At 56.0% G+C, this 17,220-nt stretch overlaps 1 protein-coding gene across 4 annotated transcripts in view; it reads left to right on the forward strand.

Annotated features, from left to right (window-relative positions):
- PTPRU (protein tyrosine phosphatase receptor type U) overlaps positions 1-16,195 on the forward strand; it is a 55,623-nt gene extending 39,428 nt beyond the window's left edge. For 2 of the 4 annotated variants that reach the window (XM_080566732.1, XM_080566731.1), the window contains 12 exons: positions 18-54; positions 317-414; positions 505-621; positions 1,451-1,605; positions 2,795-2,930; positions 3,294-3,443; positions 3,555-3,728; positions 5,974-6,114; positions 8,136-8,261; positions 10,346-10,503; positions 11,087-11,222; positions 13,555-16,195. In XM_080566732.1, the coding sequence (XP_080422858.1) occupies positions 18-54; positions 317-414; positions 505-621; positions 1,451-1,605; positions 2,795-2,930; positions 3,294-3,443; positions 3,555-3,728; positions 5,974-6,114; positions 8,136-8,261; positions 10,346-10,503; positions 11,087-11,222; positions 13,555-13,617 (1,491 nt within the window). In that variant the 3' untranslated portion in view covers positions 13,618-16,195. Of the gene's footprint in view, positions 1-17; positions 55-316; positions 622-1,450; positions 1,606-2,794; positions 2,931-3,293; positions 3,444-3,554; positions 3,729-5,973; positions 6,115-8,135; positions 8,262-10,345; positions 10,504-11,086; positions 11,223-13,554 lie in introns of all 4 variants that reach the window. The other 2 variants (XM_080566729.1, XM_080566730.1) reach the window with 1 other exon arrangement.
- The last annotated feature ends 1,025 nt before the right edge of the window (positions 16,196-17,220 follow it).

The following is a 17,220-nucleotide window of genomic DNA, read 5'->3' on the forward strand; positions in this document are numbered from 1 at the left end:
CTCCGCTTCCCTTGCAGGGTTACCACAGGTCCAACCACTTCATAGCCACCCAAGGTGAGTCGTCCCCCCCCCCTCTTCACTCTCTGCCGGATTCAGCAGCTGGATTTTGTCCCTGGGGGATTTAACCTTGTGTTTGTGAGAAAAGGGAGGAAAGGGGCCGGTTTTGGGGCCAAATAGGGCAACACCAAAGCCGGTCAGCTGTCCTAGCCACAGGATCCCCAGGACCCCATTTTCCACCATCGGCTGTGCGGTGCTGGCCGGCTGAGGATCCCCCAGCACCCAGCCCACACAGCTGCCCCCTCCCTCCGTCCCGCAGGTCCCAAGCAGGAGATGGTGTACGACTTCTGGCGCATGGTGTGGCAGGAGCACTGTTCCAGCATCGTGATGATAACCAAGCTGGTGGAGGTGGGCCGGGTAAGGGTCTCCTTCGCTCCTTCCTACCCTGTGGCTCTGCGATCGGCTCCACAGGAGCTGAAAAGCCCATCCTGTCTCCCCTCCTTGCAGGTGAAATGCTCCAAATACTGGCCGGATGACTCCGAGATGTACGGGGACATCAAGATCACCCTGGTGCAGTCGGAGACGCTGGCGGAGTACGCCGTGCGCACCTTCGCTCTCGAGAGGGTACGCTTCCATCAGCCAGGAACCCGCCCGACCCAGCAGGCAAAGGACAGACCTCGGGCATCTTTAACCATTCTTTGTTAACATTGACCAATATCCTCTTTATTTACCCCAGCGTGGGGCTTTCTGCATCTTTGGAGGTGCCACCTCCAAGCCTGGAGACGCCGGTACCTCCTCCCTTTGTGCTTCTTGCTGTAAGCCCTGTCCTGGCCCTGCGCCCTCTGCCCGGGCGCACAGCTCAGCCCTGCTTTTGTTTCTGTGGTCAGCGGTGAGCATTGAATTTCAGGGTGAGCGCCGTGTAATTGCAAAGGAGGATGAATGATGCTTTTTCCCCTCCAGGCTGCGGCGTGCGTAATGTGGCAGTTATTTTCCAGCGTGGTACCTGGGGATGGAGCCGGTGTAATTCACCCCTTAATCTAAAGGAACATGAAATTACTGTCTAGTTAGGAGGCAGGTAGAAAAGATGCTCATGGAACGGATCCAGATTGCCCCAGGGCTGCTGCTGCCTTCTCTGGTTGTTTTTAACCCTCTCGCAGCCGAGGAGGAGAGAGCTGTAGGGCTCCCGAAGTGACCGACCGTGGTGTGGCTGGGAAAATCCTCAGTTCCTAAGGAAATCGGGTGTTTGGGTGGCTGGGGCAGGACTGTGCCCTTCTCCGCTGTAAAGACCTTTGTAGCATCCCTGCTGCAGGGGTTTTGTCCCGAGGGTTTGCACAAAGCAGCTGAAGCAGGCTCAGGGGCTGCTTCTGCTGCTCTGCCCCGTGCAGCCCCCCCCAGCTTTGCACAGCATCCGTCTGTCCGTCCGTCCTCACGCCGTGTTGCCCTTCCCTTGCAGCGAGGTTACTCGGCCCGGCACGAGGTGAAGCAGTTCCACTTCACGTCCTGGCCCGAGCACGGCGTCCCCTACCACGCCACGGGGCTGCTGGCCTTCATCCGCCGCGTGAAGGCGTCCACGCCGCCCGATGCCGGCCCCATCGTCATCCACTGCAGGTGGGCGCGGGGACCGGCCCCATCCCACGTGGGTTTTTGGGATTTTGGGTTGCGCACGGGGCGGCGCGATGTGTCACGGGTGGGTGCTCAGCCTTTGAAAAGCTCGGAAATTGTACATTTTAGCAGAGAAATAGGAAATGTGTAACAAAAGGGAGGACTGAGGTAGGGAAGGAGCTGGGGTTTGCAGCTGGGCGTCCCCATATGAAGGCATCGAGCTGCAAGGAGTCATCCCCAGGGCTGCGGCTTGCTTGGGGTGGGTGGCAGGGAGCAGCGTGCCGTGGGTGCTGCCCCAGCTTTGTCCCAATGGGAGATGGTGGCACAGAAGGACGGGTGGCTGGGCCACCGGTGGTGGCTGTGTCGAGATGCTGGGTTTGCCTGGAGGGAGATGCTGGGTTTGCCCCGTGGGGCAGCGCCGTTCCCTGTCCCCACGGCGTGTCCCCGGGTCTGGCCGTGCGAAAGCAGAGCTGGGAGCAGCGGTTTTCCGTCCTCACGCTGGTGTCCCTGTGTGACAGGTTAATGGCTCTTCCTTAGCTGGGCAAACAAGGAGGAGCCGGTGAACGGGAGGGATTTTTTATTTGATTTCTCCCTGTCAATTGCCTCATCAGTATTCATTCACTGGCAAGAGCCACTGTGATTAGTTCCCATAGTCTGTAATCGCTGATAATCACGACAAATGATTCATCAGCCCCAGAAATTAGGATTTCACCGCGGAAGACTTTGTGGGAAAGGAGCAGGGGGGGGCGGCTCTGTTCTGGGGGGCTCAGCCTCAGTCGCTCTCTGTGGGGTCCGAAGGTGCCAGGATTTGGGCTGCTGCCTGCTCTGGCTGCTGGCATCGGGGCACGGTGCTGAGCATTGGGGCATGGTGCTGAGCGTCCTCCTGCAGCATCCTTTCGGGTGGGGTCCCGCAGGGCTGTCGGCACTCAGGGCTGCCGGGTTTGCTGCAAAAAGCGTAGATCGCAGCTGCGCGAAGGCGCTGATTCCCCTTTGCCGTGAGCGCCCACGCTGCCACGCACAGCCCCGGCCCTGCAGCAGCGTGTGGGTGTGCGGAGGGGGTGGATGAAGGGAAAGCCGGGCTGAGGGGGTGTGCGATGTCCTCTGGCACCGTGCAGACCTTGCTGGCACCCGGGGCTTCGTGCGGATGCCGTACAGACTGGGAACATCTCTGCTTTGTTTTCCCCTTCTTCTCCAGCGCTGGCACGGGGAGGACCGGCTGCTACATCGTCCTGGACGTCATGTTGGACATGGCCGAGTGCGAGGGCGTCGTGGACATCTACAACTGTGTGAAGACGCTGTGCTCGCGGAGGATCAACATGATACAGACGGAGGTGAGCGGGGATGGCTGGGGACCGGGGGCAGGTCGTGCTGCGGGTGCCAGCACCTCGTGGAGGGATTGCTCTCGCTCTGCTGTCCCCTTCCAGGCTGTAAAGTCCTTCCAGCCTGGTGCGTCACCAAGATTGTGGCCCATGGAAAGCCAGCACCCATCTCGTTGCTTTTCAGCCTTTGTGGGGTGGTTTTTCTAGGGCTGGCAGAGCTGCAGCAGGAGTGTGAGGCTGTTTTGCTGCCCGCAAGCAGAAGCTGCCCTGGCCTTGCACAAATTCATCTGGCGGAGAAGGGGCTGGGCGATGGGGGAGGAGGAGGAGGAACCTCCTGTGTTTGCTGCCCAGCTCAGCCTCTTCCCTCCCCAAAAGGAGCAGTACGTCTTCATCCACGATGCCATCCTGGAAGCCTGCCTGTGCGGGGAGACCAGCATCCCCGCCAGCGAGTTCAAGCCCACCTACAAGGAGATGGTGAGGATAGAGCCGCAGAGCAACTCCTCGCAGCTGCGGGAGGAGTTCCAGGTGAGCGGCCCCAAAATCCCTGCCACCCCTCCCAAGCTCCAGAGATGAGAGAGGGGATTTGGGGACCGGTCCCAGCAGGGATGGAGCTAAGGGGAGCGTGTTTGCCTGCAGACCCTGAACTCGGTCACTCCCCACCTGGACGTGGAGGAGTGCAGCATCGCCCTCCTGCCCTGCAACCGGGAGAGGAACCGCAGCATGGACGTCCTGCCGCCCGACCGATGCCTTCCCTTCCTCATCTCCGTGGACGGAGACAGCAACAACTACATCAACGCGGCCTTAACCGATGTACGTGTGCTCTGGGGGTGGGAAGGAAGGGGCTGCTTTGGGTTCAGGGTCCTCATGCCACGCTGCAAACCTCCCTGGATGGTGTGGGGGCTCGGAGGTGGGATGAGGCGAGCCTTGGTGTCCTTGTGGGTGGAAATGCTGGGTTTCTTGGGTATAACTGATATAATTTCAAGGGTGTCCCCCTTGGATATGGGGGCCCTGGGCTTGCAGAGGGGATATGGGGAAGCCTGGTGTGGTTTTGCAGCTCGCTGCTGATCTTGCAGAGCGGTCAGTGCCCGTGCAGCCCACAGCATGCAGCCTTGAGCCCCCCTTTCGATGCAGAAGTGGGCATGCTGTGGGTGGTGGGGTGGTCGCAGGCTGTGGGGTGGCTTTTCGTGCCAAACCCTTGCTCAGTGTGCACTCACAGTGCCTTGTTTCTCACAAATGCACAAAGGTGTGGGCCCATGTCAGCCCCAGCCTGTGCAAGAAGGGCAGGAAGCAGCATAGTGGGGTCCCTCACCCCTTCTTTTGTGCAGTGGCATCTTGTTCGTCTCAGAAGAGCTTTTCATCGCTCACAAAAGAAAGTCAGGGCATTATCTTCATTTATTTCATAGGGAAACTGGAGCACGGAAGGGAGATGGAGCTCTGGCAGGGGGTTGTTAGCGCCAAGCCTCCCTGCGTGCTGCCAGCATCCCGTGGTGCGTGCTGCTTGCCCCTTCTGCTGCAGTTCAGGGGGCTCTGAAGTGGTCCCCAAGCCACCGTGCGTCCCCTTGTGCAATCAGAAAGGCCACCCGTCATGGAAAAGCTATTTCCTGCCTGCCAGCGATGGCAAAGCAGAGCAGAGAGGCTTGCTGCAAGCTCGGAGCGTGGAGTGATGGGTCATTTGTCACCGAAACCACTTTCTGGAAGCGAGCTGGGTGCTTTGGCTAAGCCTCGCAGCTCCGCGTGCCCCGGGCAGCCTCCCCTCCCCTGCCACCCCCCAGCGCCTCCGAGCACCTGAGCACCAGCACCTCCTGGCTCAGCCCTGCGTTTTCTTTCCCCGGCTGCTGATTTATCACGCTGCATCTCTGTACAGATCTTGTACCTGCATTTGCTTGCAGCAGGAGCAGTTCCCGTGCCTGTGCCGGAGGTGGCTGCTTGATGGCTTGGGAGCGGCAGCCGGCAAATGGAGGCTGTGGCTATCGTGTGCTGGCAGCTTTGTTTTCAGCTTGCTTGGGGTCTGCACATCCATTTTGTGTTTATACATCACTGAGCATCCCTTCCTTAATCGCTGCTACGGGGACTGCCCGGGTCAGAGAATACATTTCTATACAGACACAAAAAGCCCTTTGGATGAAATTCTTGCTGAAGGGCTAAAATCCATTTCCCTCTTTAGAAAACAAACAAACAAAAGTCTCATTTTCTTTTAGTGCCAAAGCCATTTGCTCAGTCAGTCTGTCCGCCTGTCAGATCCGTGGTCTGTGCTGCCCACCACTGGTGCTGAGCATGGTGGTGGCACTGGCAGAGCCGCGGCACCGTCATTGGCATGGGTGCAAAATGACTGCGGGTGCTAGAGGCACGTGTGGTTAATAGGGGAGGATGGAAACCTCGTCGCTGCTCCTGTTGTGCTTGGGGAGGTTGTGATCGGGCACAGCCAGTCCTGCTGGGAGGGTGCTGGCACCCAACTGAGCTTCTCTGGGTCCCCACTGGGTTTGATGGGGAGGAAGGACCCCAGTTTCCTTTCTGGAAACCTCCGCTTTCTTTCTTTTGCCTCTTTCCCTTCCTCCATCTTTAATTTGAGGGGCGATTTTAAGGATCTGAAATGGTTTCTCTTGTCTCTAGAGCTCTTTCATTCTGGTTTCCTTTCCCCCCTGAAAATAAGCTGAGCCGGTTGTCTCTGCTGCTTGGGGTGCCCAAAGGTGCTGGGGCGCAGCGGTGGTGAGGCCGTGGGTGATGCGGAGGCACTTTTGCTCAGGGCTGGGGCCATCCAGCTGCGCTTGTTCTTGGATCCAGGGTGATTTCTCTTTCCTAGTTATGTGTGCAAGACGCCTTTCCCTGCTAGAACCGAGAGCAAAAAGCTGATGCTTTCATCCTCACCAGTAGCCTGGGCCTGGTTTGATAGCATCTCCCAGCACCAAGACCGAGGTCAATGCCAGGGAGGCCAGTTCTGCCCCAGCACAGAGAAAATGGCTTTACTGGCACTCAGCACTCTTTTTTTGGGGTGTGACAGCAATGGCTTCAGTGCTGCCACCGTATCCTTAATGGTGCCCATCTTCCCTCTCCGCAGAGCTACACCAAGAGCGCTGCCTTCATCGTCACCCTGCACCCGCTGCAGAACACTACGACCGACTTCTGGCGGCTGGTGTACGACTACGGCTGCACCTCCATCGTCATGCTCAACCAGCTCAACCAGTCCAACTCCGCCTGGGTGAGTGCTGCTGCTGGCCCTGCAGGCGGCCCTGTCCTGCTTGACGTTGCGTTGACGTTGCGTTGACGTTGCGTTGACGTTGACGTTGCGTTACTGTACTCTAATCTTTGTGGATGCCCAGGGGAGATAAAGAGTTAACAGGAAACGGAAAGTTTGGGAGGAAAGAACTGATTTTATCCCCCTTTTACAAAGGGGAAACTGAGGCACGGGGGATTTCCCTGGTTCTTTGAGATGTTTTGGTTCAGCTTGGCACAAAACGGTACTCCCCTGGTTCTTCTTGCAGGGATACACCACCAGGACCTCACTTCTCTAGCAAGGTGTGTCCTTCCCTCTCTCCGGCCATGAGAGGATTTGTAGTTTCCTTGCACACTGTCAGCCCCTCCAGTGCTCTGCCCTGGCAGAGGTGATGTTTCGGTGCCAAGCCATCAGGTGTTTGTCTTCCAAATGAGTGGTGACTTGTGAATGCTGCTTTATAAATGAGCCTGCTGCAAAGTGGCTGTCCTGTGGCTTTACGGTGTGATGGGATGTGCAGATCTGCTGAGCTGGAGGGGAGTGTCCCCTGTCACCTGTCCCCTGTAGAGAGGGGACAGAAGCCCGCTCCCGAGGTGGCCAGGGAGCTGGAGTCACAGCCAGAGCAGATGTAAAAGTCCACTCCAGGTCTGCAACATTAAATCAGTGAGGAAACTTAGTGGATTTTACATAAAATTAGCATTATGGGCACTTAATCGATGTCTGGAGAAGACTTCATTAGCTGGCTTATTTGACGAGGTGAGATCAGATACGCGATGTAAATGACCCAGACTGGCAGTTGTACCATTCATCATGAGGACACGGATGCAGCGCTGGTCCTGAGTGGTGTAAATACAAGTGGTGTAAATACAATTACACTGGGGGTGCCATGCAGAAGCAGCGGGCAGGTCCAGCTGGGGTGGGTGCCCGGTGCGTTTTGCCCCTGGATTCATGCTTACCCTCCTGCAGGGGGGACAAAGTGCCCCTTCAAAGCCAGCCCTGTGGCTGTGCCACCATGTCACCATCCTTCCACCGCGGCCGTGCATCACCTCTGCAGCAAAAGCATCAGCTGTTGGCTGAACCCGGCTGCAGGGAACCACGGCAAGGGATAAAAAAAAGAAAAAAACACATATATTTTTTCCCTGTCCACCTGTTCTTTCATCCCCTAGTTCAGAAATGCCCAGCAGGAGCTGCCTGTCCCCATCCCTGTCCCCATCCCCTGCAGCACGGCAGGGCAGCTGCTGTCCCGCGGCGCTGTCCCGGCGGGGTCTCTGCCATTTTTCTTCATTATTCAGCCCTGTCTCTCTCTCTGGACATCTATTCTTCAGGGATGTCTGTGTTACAATATTTAGCTGGGTCTTAAATGTTTACCAGTTTAGGACCAACAGCTAATAAATCAGCCTTTACAGCAGGCAGCTTTGAAAGGTGACTTAGAGGGTATATCCCTCACTTGAACTATGTCTTGCCAAAGGAAGTTTTAATATCCAAATTATAGCTCTGAGTCTAGAAGGCTTAGAGATCTTGGAGATTTATAGCCCCTATTAATAACCAATTATTTCTCAAACACATTTGCCATGCAGTTAGGCCCAAGCCGTTAGATGGCCTGAAATGCTAAATGTTCTGTTAAAGTGCGGTGACAAACATCATATATTTTGTATCGCTGCTGGTTTCCCAGCTGTCAGGGTGTGAAAACAATCCCATCCATGACCCTTGGCCGGAGCCATCCATCAGTGCCCTGCAGGACACATGGGAGGGACACAACCCTCCCTGGGCTGTTGGCTGCCACCGGCGTGATTTTGGGGATGTCCTGGCCATGGGCTGAGGGTCCCTGTTGTCCCATTTGCTGCCGGTGGCAAAGCTGCTTATAAAGCCAGAGCGTCCAAGCCCTGCTCCATCCCAGCACAGGATCAGGCCTGGGGACCATCCTGCCCCCTCTGGGACCAGCTGCCCGTGGTGCGAGGTGGCCCTTGCCCGTGTCCCCGGTCACGGTGCTGTGCCTCTTCTCCCCTCAGCCCTGCCTGCAGTACTGGCCCGAGCCCGGGCTCCAGCACTACGGCCCCATGGAGGTGGAGTACGTTTCGGGAGCGGCGGATGAGGACATCGTGTCCCGACTCTTCCGAGTGCAGAACATCACGCGGGTGAGGCACGGGGTGGGTCGGGGGGCTCCACGTGTGGCTGTGCGCGACCAGGCTCCCCCGGTGCAGATCACTGGAGGAGCTTGTGGGCAGGGCTGGGTGGATCTGGGGAAGGGCTGGGGCGCCTCAAAGAGCTTCTTTGTGAGAGTGAAGACCCTTGGAGAGCAGAAGGATGTACCTAGTGAGGCCACGCAGTCCTGGAGCTCGGCCGGGTAACTCACCCTACAGACCACCCAGCCTGTAGGTGCTGCCGTGCTCTTCAGCCCAACCCGGCTCCTCCAGAGGGTGCAGCACCAGCTGCCTCCTGGCCGAGAGGAGCCTTCAGTGCCGTTGGCTCCATCCAACCGTCCTCCAGTTCCCACATCCTTACAAGATCACAGAATCATCTAGGTTGGAAGAGACCTCCAAGATCCCCTACTCCAACCTCTGACCTAACACTACCAAGTCCTCCACTAAACCATATCACCAAGCTCTACATCTAAACGTCTTTTAAAGACCTCCAGGGATGGTGACTCAACCACTTCTCTGGGCAGCCCATCCCAATGCCTAACAACCCTTTCAGTAAAGAAGTTTTTCCTAATATCCAACCTAAACCTGGCGCAACTTTAAATCTTAGACAACTCTACAGAAGACCTTTCCCATCCTCCTGGAGGTCCGTCTGTACCCTACTGTGGGTGCACCTCGGGACAGAAATGCCCCCCGTGGGTGCTGTGGGCTCTCTGGGACCTGCTGAGCAGTTTTCATTTGGGTTGGGACCTGCCCGGGGTTTCATGTCCTTGCTGCTGCGTTCACTGCAAGCCCGGCTTTCATGCTTGGTCAGTTTGGCTTGCCTTTAAATGAGGAGAAATGGAGTGAAATTGGGCAAGGACACAGATTGTGATGAGCAGCACGTGTGGGTGCAGAGTTTCATGCAGAGAAGAGCTGGTTTGGCTGCAGAACCTGGCCAGGAAGAGGTGATGGCTCTGAAGGCTGTACATCTCCCAGGGGTTGCCGAAGGGCTTAGGGTGATGCTCTGATGATGGAGGTCATCGGGCAGAGGGAATCTGGGGAGAGTCTGGGCTCGGAGGAGACGGGTCCTGCCTGGTCTGGATTCAGAGGGTCTTGGTTTGTGCCCCCCGTGGCAGCATCTGGTCTTTCCTGGGCGTCAGCCTGAAATCCTTCGCTGGCCGTGGCTGGTGGCAGAATATGCCCCTTGCTGAATTAAAATGCAGCGTGATCGCAGGCTCTGGATCCAAGCAGAGATCTCCCCAGGGAGCAGAGTGCCGGAGGAGCGCTGCTAAACGCAAGGAGCCGCTTCTCGCCGAGCCGTGCCGGCTGCTGGTGGCTGGAGGGGAGCCAGCTCCGTGAGCCAGAGCTTTCACCTAGAGCCACAGAACCAGCGAGTGTCCCGAGTTGGAAGGCACCCACAAGGGTCATCGAGTCCAACCCCTGGGTCCACACAGGACCACCCAAAAATCAGGAGCACCTAAGCTTCAAGATTTACCCTGCAGCTTTCTGTAGCGGGCTGTCAGAGGAGTTTCCTCCTGGTGCCCAGAGTATTTCTGAGCTAGAGCCCCACATCTGCCGGGCTGCAACCTGGCCTCGTTCAGCTCCCTGGGTGTAATCCTCCCGCAGCCTGCTAACTAGATTAGGTTTCAAGGCTAACCAGCTTACCAGGGTATTAAGGCGCGCTGCCACCGCGCCCCAGTTCTGTGGGAGGCAGCTTTCGGTGAGCTCCTGGCTTCCAGCAAACACAACAAAACGCGTCCCCTGGGGATCCTCTGCCTGCGAGCTGAGGATGTGATGGAGAAGCCATGGGGAGGCTGAGGTGGAAAGTTTTGTGAGATACGTGGACAGCCTGAGATGCTGCTGGTTAGGGGAAACTATGTTTGTGGAGCTGCCTGGGTTGGTGGGACCGAAGGGTCGATGTGAGCTGAGAACCCTCCGTCCTACTGCACCAGGAAAGGCTTTTCCTCTTTTCCTCTGCTATTAATACATGGCAAGAGCCCTCCGTGAAACCTCCAGTGGAGGAAAAGAGGGCAGCAGAAGGAAAAGAGAGGGCACATCCCATTAATGTGGGATCATGTTAATGAGGTTTACTTTTCTAGTTGCAGGAGGGGCACCTGATGGTCCGGCATTTCCAGTACCTGCGGTGGTCGGCGTACCGAGACACCCCGGACTCCAAGAAGTCCTTCCTGCACCTCCTGGCCCAAGTGGAGAGGTGGCAGAAGGAGAGTGGCGATGGCAGGACCGTGGTGCACTGCCTGTGAGTGTCTGCTGGAGAGGAGCGGGCTCTGGCATGGGGGGAGAAGCCACCAGCTCATTTGACCGCAGTCCTGCCAGAAATTCTTCTGAAAATCCCTTTCCTGGCAATTTTTGTGCCCAAACCCCCGCACGCTCTGCTCAGATGGGACCCAGCACGTTCGCAGATTGGTAGAGACAGCAGGCGAGCCTTTAATCAAAAATTAATTACGGCCTCGTCTGTCTTCATTAGCCAAGGGATAATTTGAGAACATGCTTTATAAAACACCGGCATCATGCTCACTCTTCCTCTCCCCAGTCCCTGTTGCAGTCAGGGATCAGACGTGACCGTGTCGGATGGTTTCACCCCAGGGTGAATGATTTTGCTGCGCCGCAGGTCTAGCCTTGATGGTCCAAAAAGGCATTTTCCTGCTCTGTTGTGGCTCTTATGAGGCCCAGTGGGGTCCAGTCTAGGTCCCCCGCTTTAGGGGGGCTCTGGGACCTCTCCTGGAAGGGAGGGATGGGCAGAGAACGGGGGGAAGTGGATGGTGCAGGACGATGCTCAGGTGCCATCCTCCTGCCACCGCCACGCGTGCTTCTCCCACCAGGAACGGGGGCGGCCGGAGCGGCACCTACTGTGCCTCCACCATGATCCTGGAGATGCTCAAGTGTCACAACATGGCAGATGTCTTCTACGCTGCAAAGACCCTCCGCAACTACAAGCCAAACATGGTGGAGACCTTGGTAAGCATCAGGCACCGCCAGTGTCTGCACTGGCTGCTGCTCCCTGTGCATCTGCCTTCCTGCAAGCCTCTGGCAGAGGGGCGAGGTGCTGGGGGATGCATGCACCCCAAAACACCTCATTTCCCATCCCAAACCCAACTAGTGTTTGGGGCATCCTGCAGGAGCATGTCTCAGTGAGTTCCCCAGCAGGCTGGGCTGGGTGGGTAGGTGAAAGCCTCTTGAAAGCCGCCTTGGTGCTGCCTTCATCTCGCTGTGCTGATGTGCCCTTGGCACTGGGCTTGCCAGAAATCCGTCCCTGGACTAATAGGGCAGGTTTGCAGGGGTGACAGAGCACTGGAGCAGGCTGCCCAGAGACGTGGTGGGGTCTTCTTGGAGATCTTCAAATGCCCTCTGGACATGGTCATGGGCACCCCGCTCTGGGTGGCCCTGCTGGAGCAGAGGTTGGACCAGATGGACCCAGAGGTCCCTTCCCACCACAGCCATCCTGTGCTGCTGTAATTGTGGCTTTTTTGAGGGTTGGGGGGCTGGGAACAGCCCTGGGTCACTTGCTGCCTGTCTGCCCCCGGCAGCACCCGTGTGCCCAGGGGTGTCCCTGGGGAGGTGGCGCATGGCGCTGGCTCCCTGTCCCCATCCTCGGCCGGAGCAGGGGGTCTCCTTCCAGTGGATGTGATTTAGAGAAAACAGCCTGGAGTTAAATTCACCCAGCCAGCTCCACGGGATGGTTTCGTGCTGCCAGGAGGGGAGCTGAGGGCTGGAAGGTGAAGCCTGACAAAATTCCTCTTGGAGATACAAAAGGGAACGGCATTTTGAGCAGGGTGACTTGGTGGGCAAGCTGCTGGGGGGGGCGATGGAGCCACGTTTCACGTGGGGAGGGCGAAAGTTTTGTGCCCTACTCCAGACCCCGATGGCAGGACCGGGGAAGGAGCAGGCACGTGGCTGTCCCCACGCATCCCGTGCTGGGCGGGTGCCTCGTGGTGGTTCCAAAGCAAGCCAGCCAGAAATGTTTACCCTGCCCGGATTATAAAATCCCTAAATGGAGAAATGAAATGGTTTTGAGGGGGATGTGATTTGCATTAGGAATTAAAGTGGAGGAGAAGGTGAGGGAGGGGACCGGGGAGCGGAGGGAGAGCTGCAGCTAATGGAAAGATGATGTGACAAGCATGAGGCCACCAGCCCCGTTGGGCTAAATTGCCAAGGTATTAAAAAGGCGACATTTCGCATCGGGACACGAGCGTCCTCCAGCCTCAAATGAACCTGAAACAGCTATTCTGGGAATCCCAATCTACCGGAGCTGCTGGAGGCTGGATCCTCCTCCGGTGTAAGGAGCCGCAGCCCCGCAGAGAGCAGCCGGAGCAGAACGTTTCCCTCTGGATCCAGCTTGTGCTTTTTTCCCCCCTCTGCTCGCCTCTGGGGGGTTATTTTTCTATTAAAATAAATGGAAACAATCCCTTTTCTTAATCCAGAAGCTTTATGTGCTTTTAATCTAAGCTGCCGCAGCCTCCTCGCTTTGAAGCCCCTCTGCCCACTCCCACCTGGGGATAACGGGATTTGCACGCCGGTGCTCAAGCTGCCATCTCCATAATGCTGCCGAGGATTTGGGGAGATGAGGGGACCCAGGATGCTCCCACGCAGGGGCATCAGAAATCTTAATGGGTTTTGTTGTTTTTTTTTTTTCTCTTTCTTGTTGGATGCTTGAAGGAGCAACATCTCGTGGGGATGGACACTTCTGAGGTTCCCCGTAGTTTTGTGTGCTATAAATTGTATCAGGACAGGAGAGCACAAGAACAGGTCACATAAAGGAGGACGAGGATAGACAAAACAGCCTTCGTGAGCCCAATTTCAGTGATTTTTGCTATAAAAATAGGAGCCAGCTATGTTGGGCTTGCCCTCATGCAGTCAGGGAGCCAGGTAATGGGAAGCAAAAAATGCCTTTGGTTTCAGGGAAGGCTCAGCCCTGGTGCAATTAATAAACCAGATCCTCACACTAAGGGCATGTTGCAGTCCTTGTTCTTCCTTCTGGGGGAGGTGAAGATGCCCTGTGCCCCCTAAATACAGGAAAATCAGTGCTGTTGGTGTGTTTGCATCCAACGGATGTTTCATCCATTTTCCCCAGCAATGGGCATTGTTTGCTAAAAGAGTTGTTTGTGGCAGTGTTGTTTTGGCAGGAGCTTTATCGGGGACAGGAGAGGGAGGAAGCCCCCAGCGAGGGTCATACTCCTGTCCCGTGGAGCTCAACAGCTTTTCCTTAGGGCTGCTGAAACTTATTTTGCCTTTAAGCTTTGGGAAACACTTAATTCGGGATCTTAACTCTCTCGTCTCTCTCCCCGAACAGGAGCAGTATCATTTCTGCTACGACATAGCACTGGAATACCTGGAGTCGCTGGAGACCAGATAGCACCTCGCCAGGAGGGCGAAGGCCGGGGGCTGCGTAGGCTTTGTGCCGAACGCGCAGTTTTGTGCTCAGACGTTGCATTAGTGCTGAAGGCAAGGAGGGGAAAAAACAGCAACGGAGCAGATGCAAACACAAATTGAGAGCAACGAAAGGATGTGGGGATGCGTTGGCCGTTCTCCATCTTCATCCTCTGCTTTCCAACTCCCCTCCCCTTGCTCCAAGCTCGTCTGGGTGGCCGTGGGTCGCTGCCACAGCTCGTCTTGTCCCGTCCCTGCGGTGGTATGGGGTTGGTGAGCATGAGAAGTTGCCCCGGAGCGCTGCCTGGTCCTGCTTGGACACATCTGGAATATCTGGAGAAGACCCCAAAGGAGGGGAGGAAGAGGACAGAAGGATGTGAGCCTGTTTCCCAGCAGGGCAGGATAGATATTTGGGGAAGAGACGTTTTTAAATCGTATGTGGAGTCGAAGCTGCTCTTTGAGGAGCCCTGATGGCCACCGGTTGGTTTTGCCCTATGTGGGGACCTTTTGTGCTCTGTGCTGGAGCAAATCCCCTAAAGGCAGCTCGTGGATTTCTGCCCGCTCACCACGAGTCTGGTTTCCACTGTCGTATTTCTGTGAGCTGCGCCCCTTCGTGCATCCAGCCCTGGACAGAGCGGGGATGTGGGGTGGGAGGCAGGGGACAAAAAGTGTCCCTCTGTGGGGACCGGCCTGGAGCCTTCCCGGTGTCCTTGCAGAGCTTCAGAAGTGATGTTTCCCCCGTGGCTTGTCTGTCTCCATGCAGTTGTCTCCATCCATATCAATTATCCCCTCCTGGGGGGCTCTGAGTGCTGGTGGCAAATTCCTGTTGCCACCCAGGCAAATGGCCTGGGGCTGGGGCTGAGGGCATCTGATGCTCTTTGGCTTCATCCTGCTACAGGCAGGCGTGAGATGTCATTTCTGCTGTCTGCTGTTGTAATAATTGCAGGGTTTCCTGCTTACTGGGGGAAGCCAGGTTGTCCCGGGGCTTGGGGAGCCAGCTGTGGTCAGGGTTTTCTCTCTGCATGTGGCCCCACAAAGGGGCAGTGAAGAGATACAGGTCTGGGGGCTGCCTCAGAGACTGGAGGAACTGGGGATCTTGCTTGTCTCAATGCCAGGCAAGACCCTTGACGGTCATTTTTGGTGGGTAGACAAGAGCAAATGAGAAACCGGCCTCCGTGTGCTGGAGGTTGCCCGTGGGCACCTGCATCCTTCATCCCCCTGCATCCTCCAGCCCCTCCTGCCCTGGACAGCAGACCCTTTCCAGCCCTGGTGCATTCGCACCCCGACCATGATCCAAAGCCCAGGCAGATGCCATTTGGCTGGACCACTCCACAATATGAAGGTCTCAGAGCCAAAGGGGCTTCACCCCAGGTGAGCAAAGCCCAGAGGAACTTCCACCTGCTTTCCAAAGGCGGAGGGAGATGAGATGAATCTCTCCACCTTGGAGGATTTATGCTAGGGGAGCCAACACTTGCTACTCGGTGCTTAGCTGGGAATAAGCTGCGCTGCCCCGAGCTGGATCCTGCACCTCCTTCGAGGGGACTGCGGTGGCACCGGAGCGTGTCCGTGGGTTTGGCCCGGATCCTTGGCTTTCCCGTGCTCCCGCTGCCTAATTCGCACGGCTTGACGATACCTGATCCAAGGGCTATACAACGTGTTCCCTTTCGTTTCCATCCGTGCTGTGTGCCAGTGCTGTTTTGTGACCAAATAGTCTCCTTACCCCGACACGGGCTGGTTGTGGCAGGCCTTTGGGTAACGCCGGTACTCGCATGGAGCAAGTTGGTGGCCTCGTCCCATCCCCTTCTCGCGAGAAGGGTGCTGCGTTGGGCGCTGCTCGCAGCTGACCTGTGGCCAGAAAAACAGGAGAAAAAAAAAAAAGAAAAAAAGGAAATTTGAACCCCCGTTTAGCCCCGATAAGGTAGAAGCTGGTGGAGTTGTATATATGTTTTAAAAGTGAGATTTTTTTTCTTTCCCTTTTCTTTTTTGATATCTCCTTGCTGGATGTCTCTGGGTTTTTAGGGCATCTCTTCCAAAGGGCAGATTTTGACATCAAAGTGCTATAAAAGCCGACCCATCTCCAACTCCTGCCGGGATGCTCACGTGACACAAGGCAAGGACAGCCTGTACATAGAAATATATATAGAAAAATATATATATATAAATATAAATACTGTTCTTAAGATGGATAATGTTTATTGGTATTACAGGTTGGAGTGGTGCTTTCTTTTTTCATTTCTAATAAAAAAAAAAAGAAAAAAACAATGAAAAAAAATTAGAACCCAAGAAAAACACCAAATTGAAATGGTTTTGACCCCCGAAAACTTTGGCAGCATCCAAGAGCTGTTGCCGAGGGGACTGGTGCCATGAAGCGGCTCCACCATGGAGGGGACGTCGGGGGCAGCGCGGTGGGGACTGAGGGGTGGCACAGGAGGGACACGTCCAATGTGGATTGTACCACACGCATCCAGCTGTTATCTGTTTAATTTTTATTTTTTTTAATTATTATTTTTGGCTTTCTTTCCTTTCAAGAAAATCAGTTGCATAAATAAATGTTCCAAATTCGTGATGGCCTCTAGGTTTCTTTTTGCTGGCCCTGGTCTGGGACCCATACTTTAGGGAGCCCTGGTGCAGCGTGTAGTTTAAAAAAAAACAACAAAAAAAAAAGGGAGAGGAAAATATAAAGACACAGCTGTATCATGCTTTGTTGAAGGATGATATTTTGGGGGAACCCATTTGTAGGGCCAGATTCTGGGATTGCAAAACCCTCCTGGCACTGAGGGCAGGGCTGCCTTGTGCTTGCAGAGCTTTAGGGGTTCCTTCTGCGAGCAGTATGGTGACATCTCAGACGAGGTCCCATGGTTGAGAATTGCAACTCCCCCTTCCTCAGCCAGTGGAGGGTGAGTGCTCGCAACTTCATCTGGCACTTGTGATGGAGCAGTGTCCTCGTGGACAGTAAAAGTGCCTGTCCTTGCCCGTTCCTCTGGCTGGCTAGTTGGTGAGGAGCGAGGTTTCCTTGCACGGGATGGGAAGGGGATTTCCCCTTGCCTGGTCTGTCCCGATTTCCTCCAGGAAACGTGGCTCTGGGAATCGCTGGTGGAGCCCCTGGAGGTGCAGAGAGCTCTCGGGATGGAGCAGGCAGCAGGGAGGGTGCTCCCATTTGGTGCCACCTCTGCAGCTCCTGCACGGCGTGCTTGGGAGCTGGGGCTGCAGCAGGGCTGGGGGTGGGCAATGCTCCATCCAACAGGGGCACCATCCTCTGGGATTTGATGATGGGATGTCCCCAGGGCTCTCACCCAACCTCAACCAGCTCAGCTGGGTCTGACCCAAACCTCAGCAGCATCCCCATCGCTCAGGGCAGGGTCTGAATCTCCCAGGGCAGCCCCTGGGGCGATGCTTTGGCTCCTTTTTGCCTCTGGGCTGATTTTCCATCCCTCGGTTTTCCCAGAAAGCAAGCAGGGGGCTCCGTGGAGATGCTGGGAATAGCAAAGAGGGAGAGGGACCGGTCCTTGGACTCCCAGCGATGGGATGGGCCAGTGCTGGGAAAGGTGCACAAAGCAAGAAGAAACTTCTCCTGCCCTTCCCAGCAGGG

The sequence above is a fragment of the Anser brachyrhynchus genome (genome assembly GCF_964034855.1).
Source record: "Anser brachyrhynchus genome assembly, chromosome: 24".
Taxonomy (NCBI): domain Eukaryota; kingdom Metazoa; phylum Chordata; class Aves; order Anseriformes; family Anatidae; genus Anser; species Anser brachyrhynchus.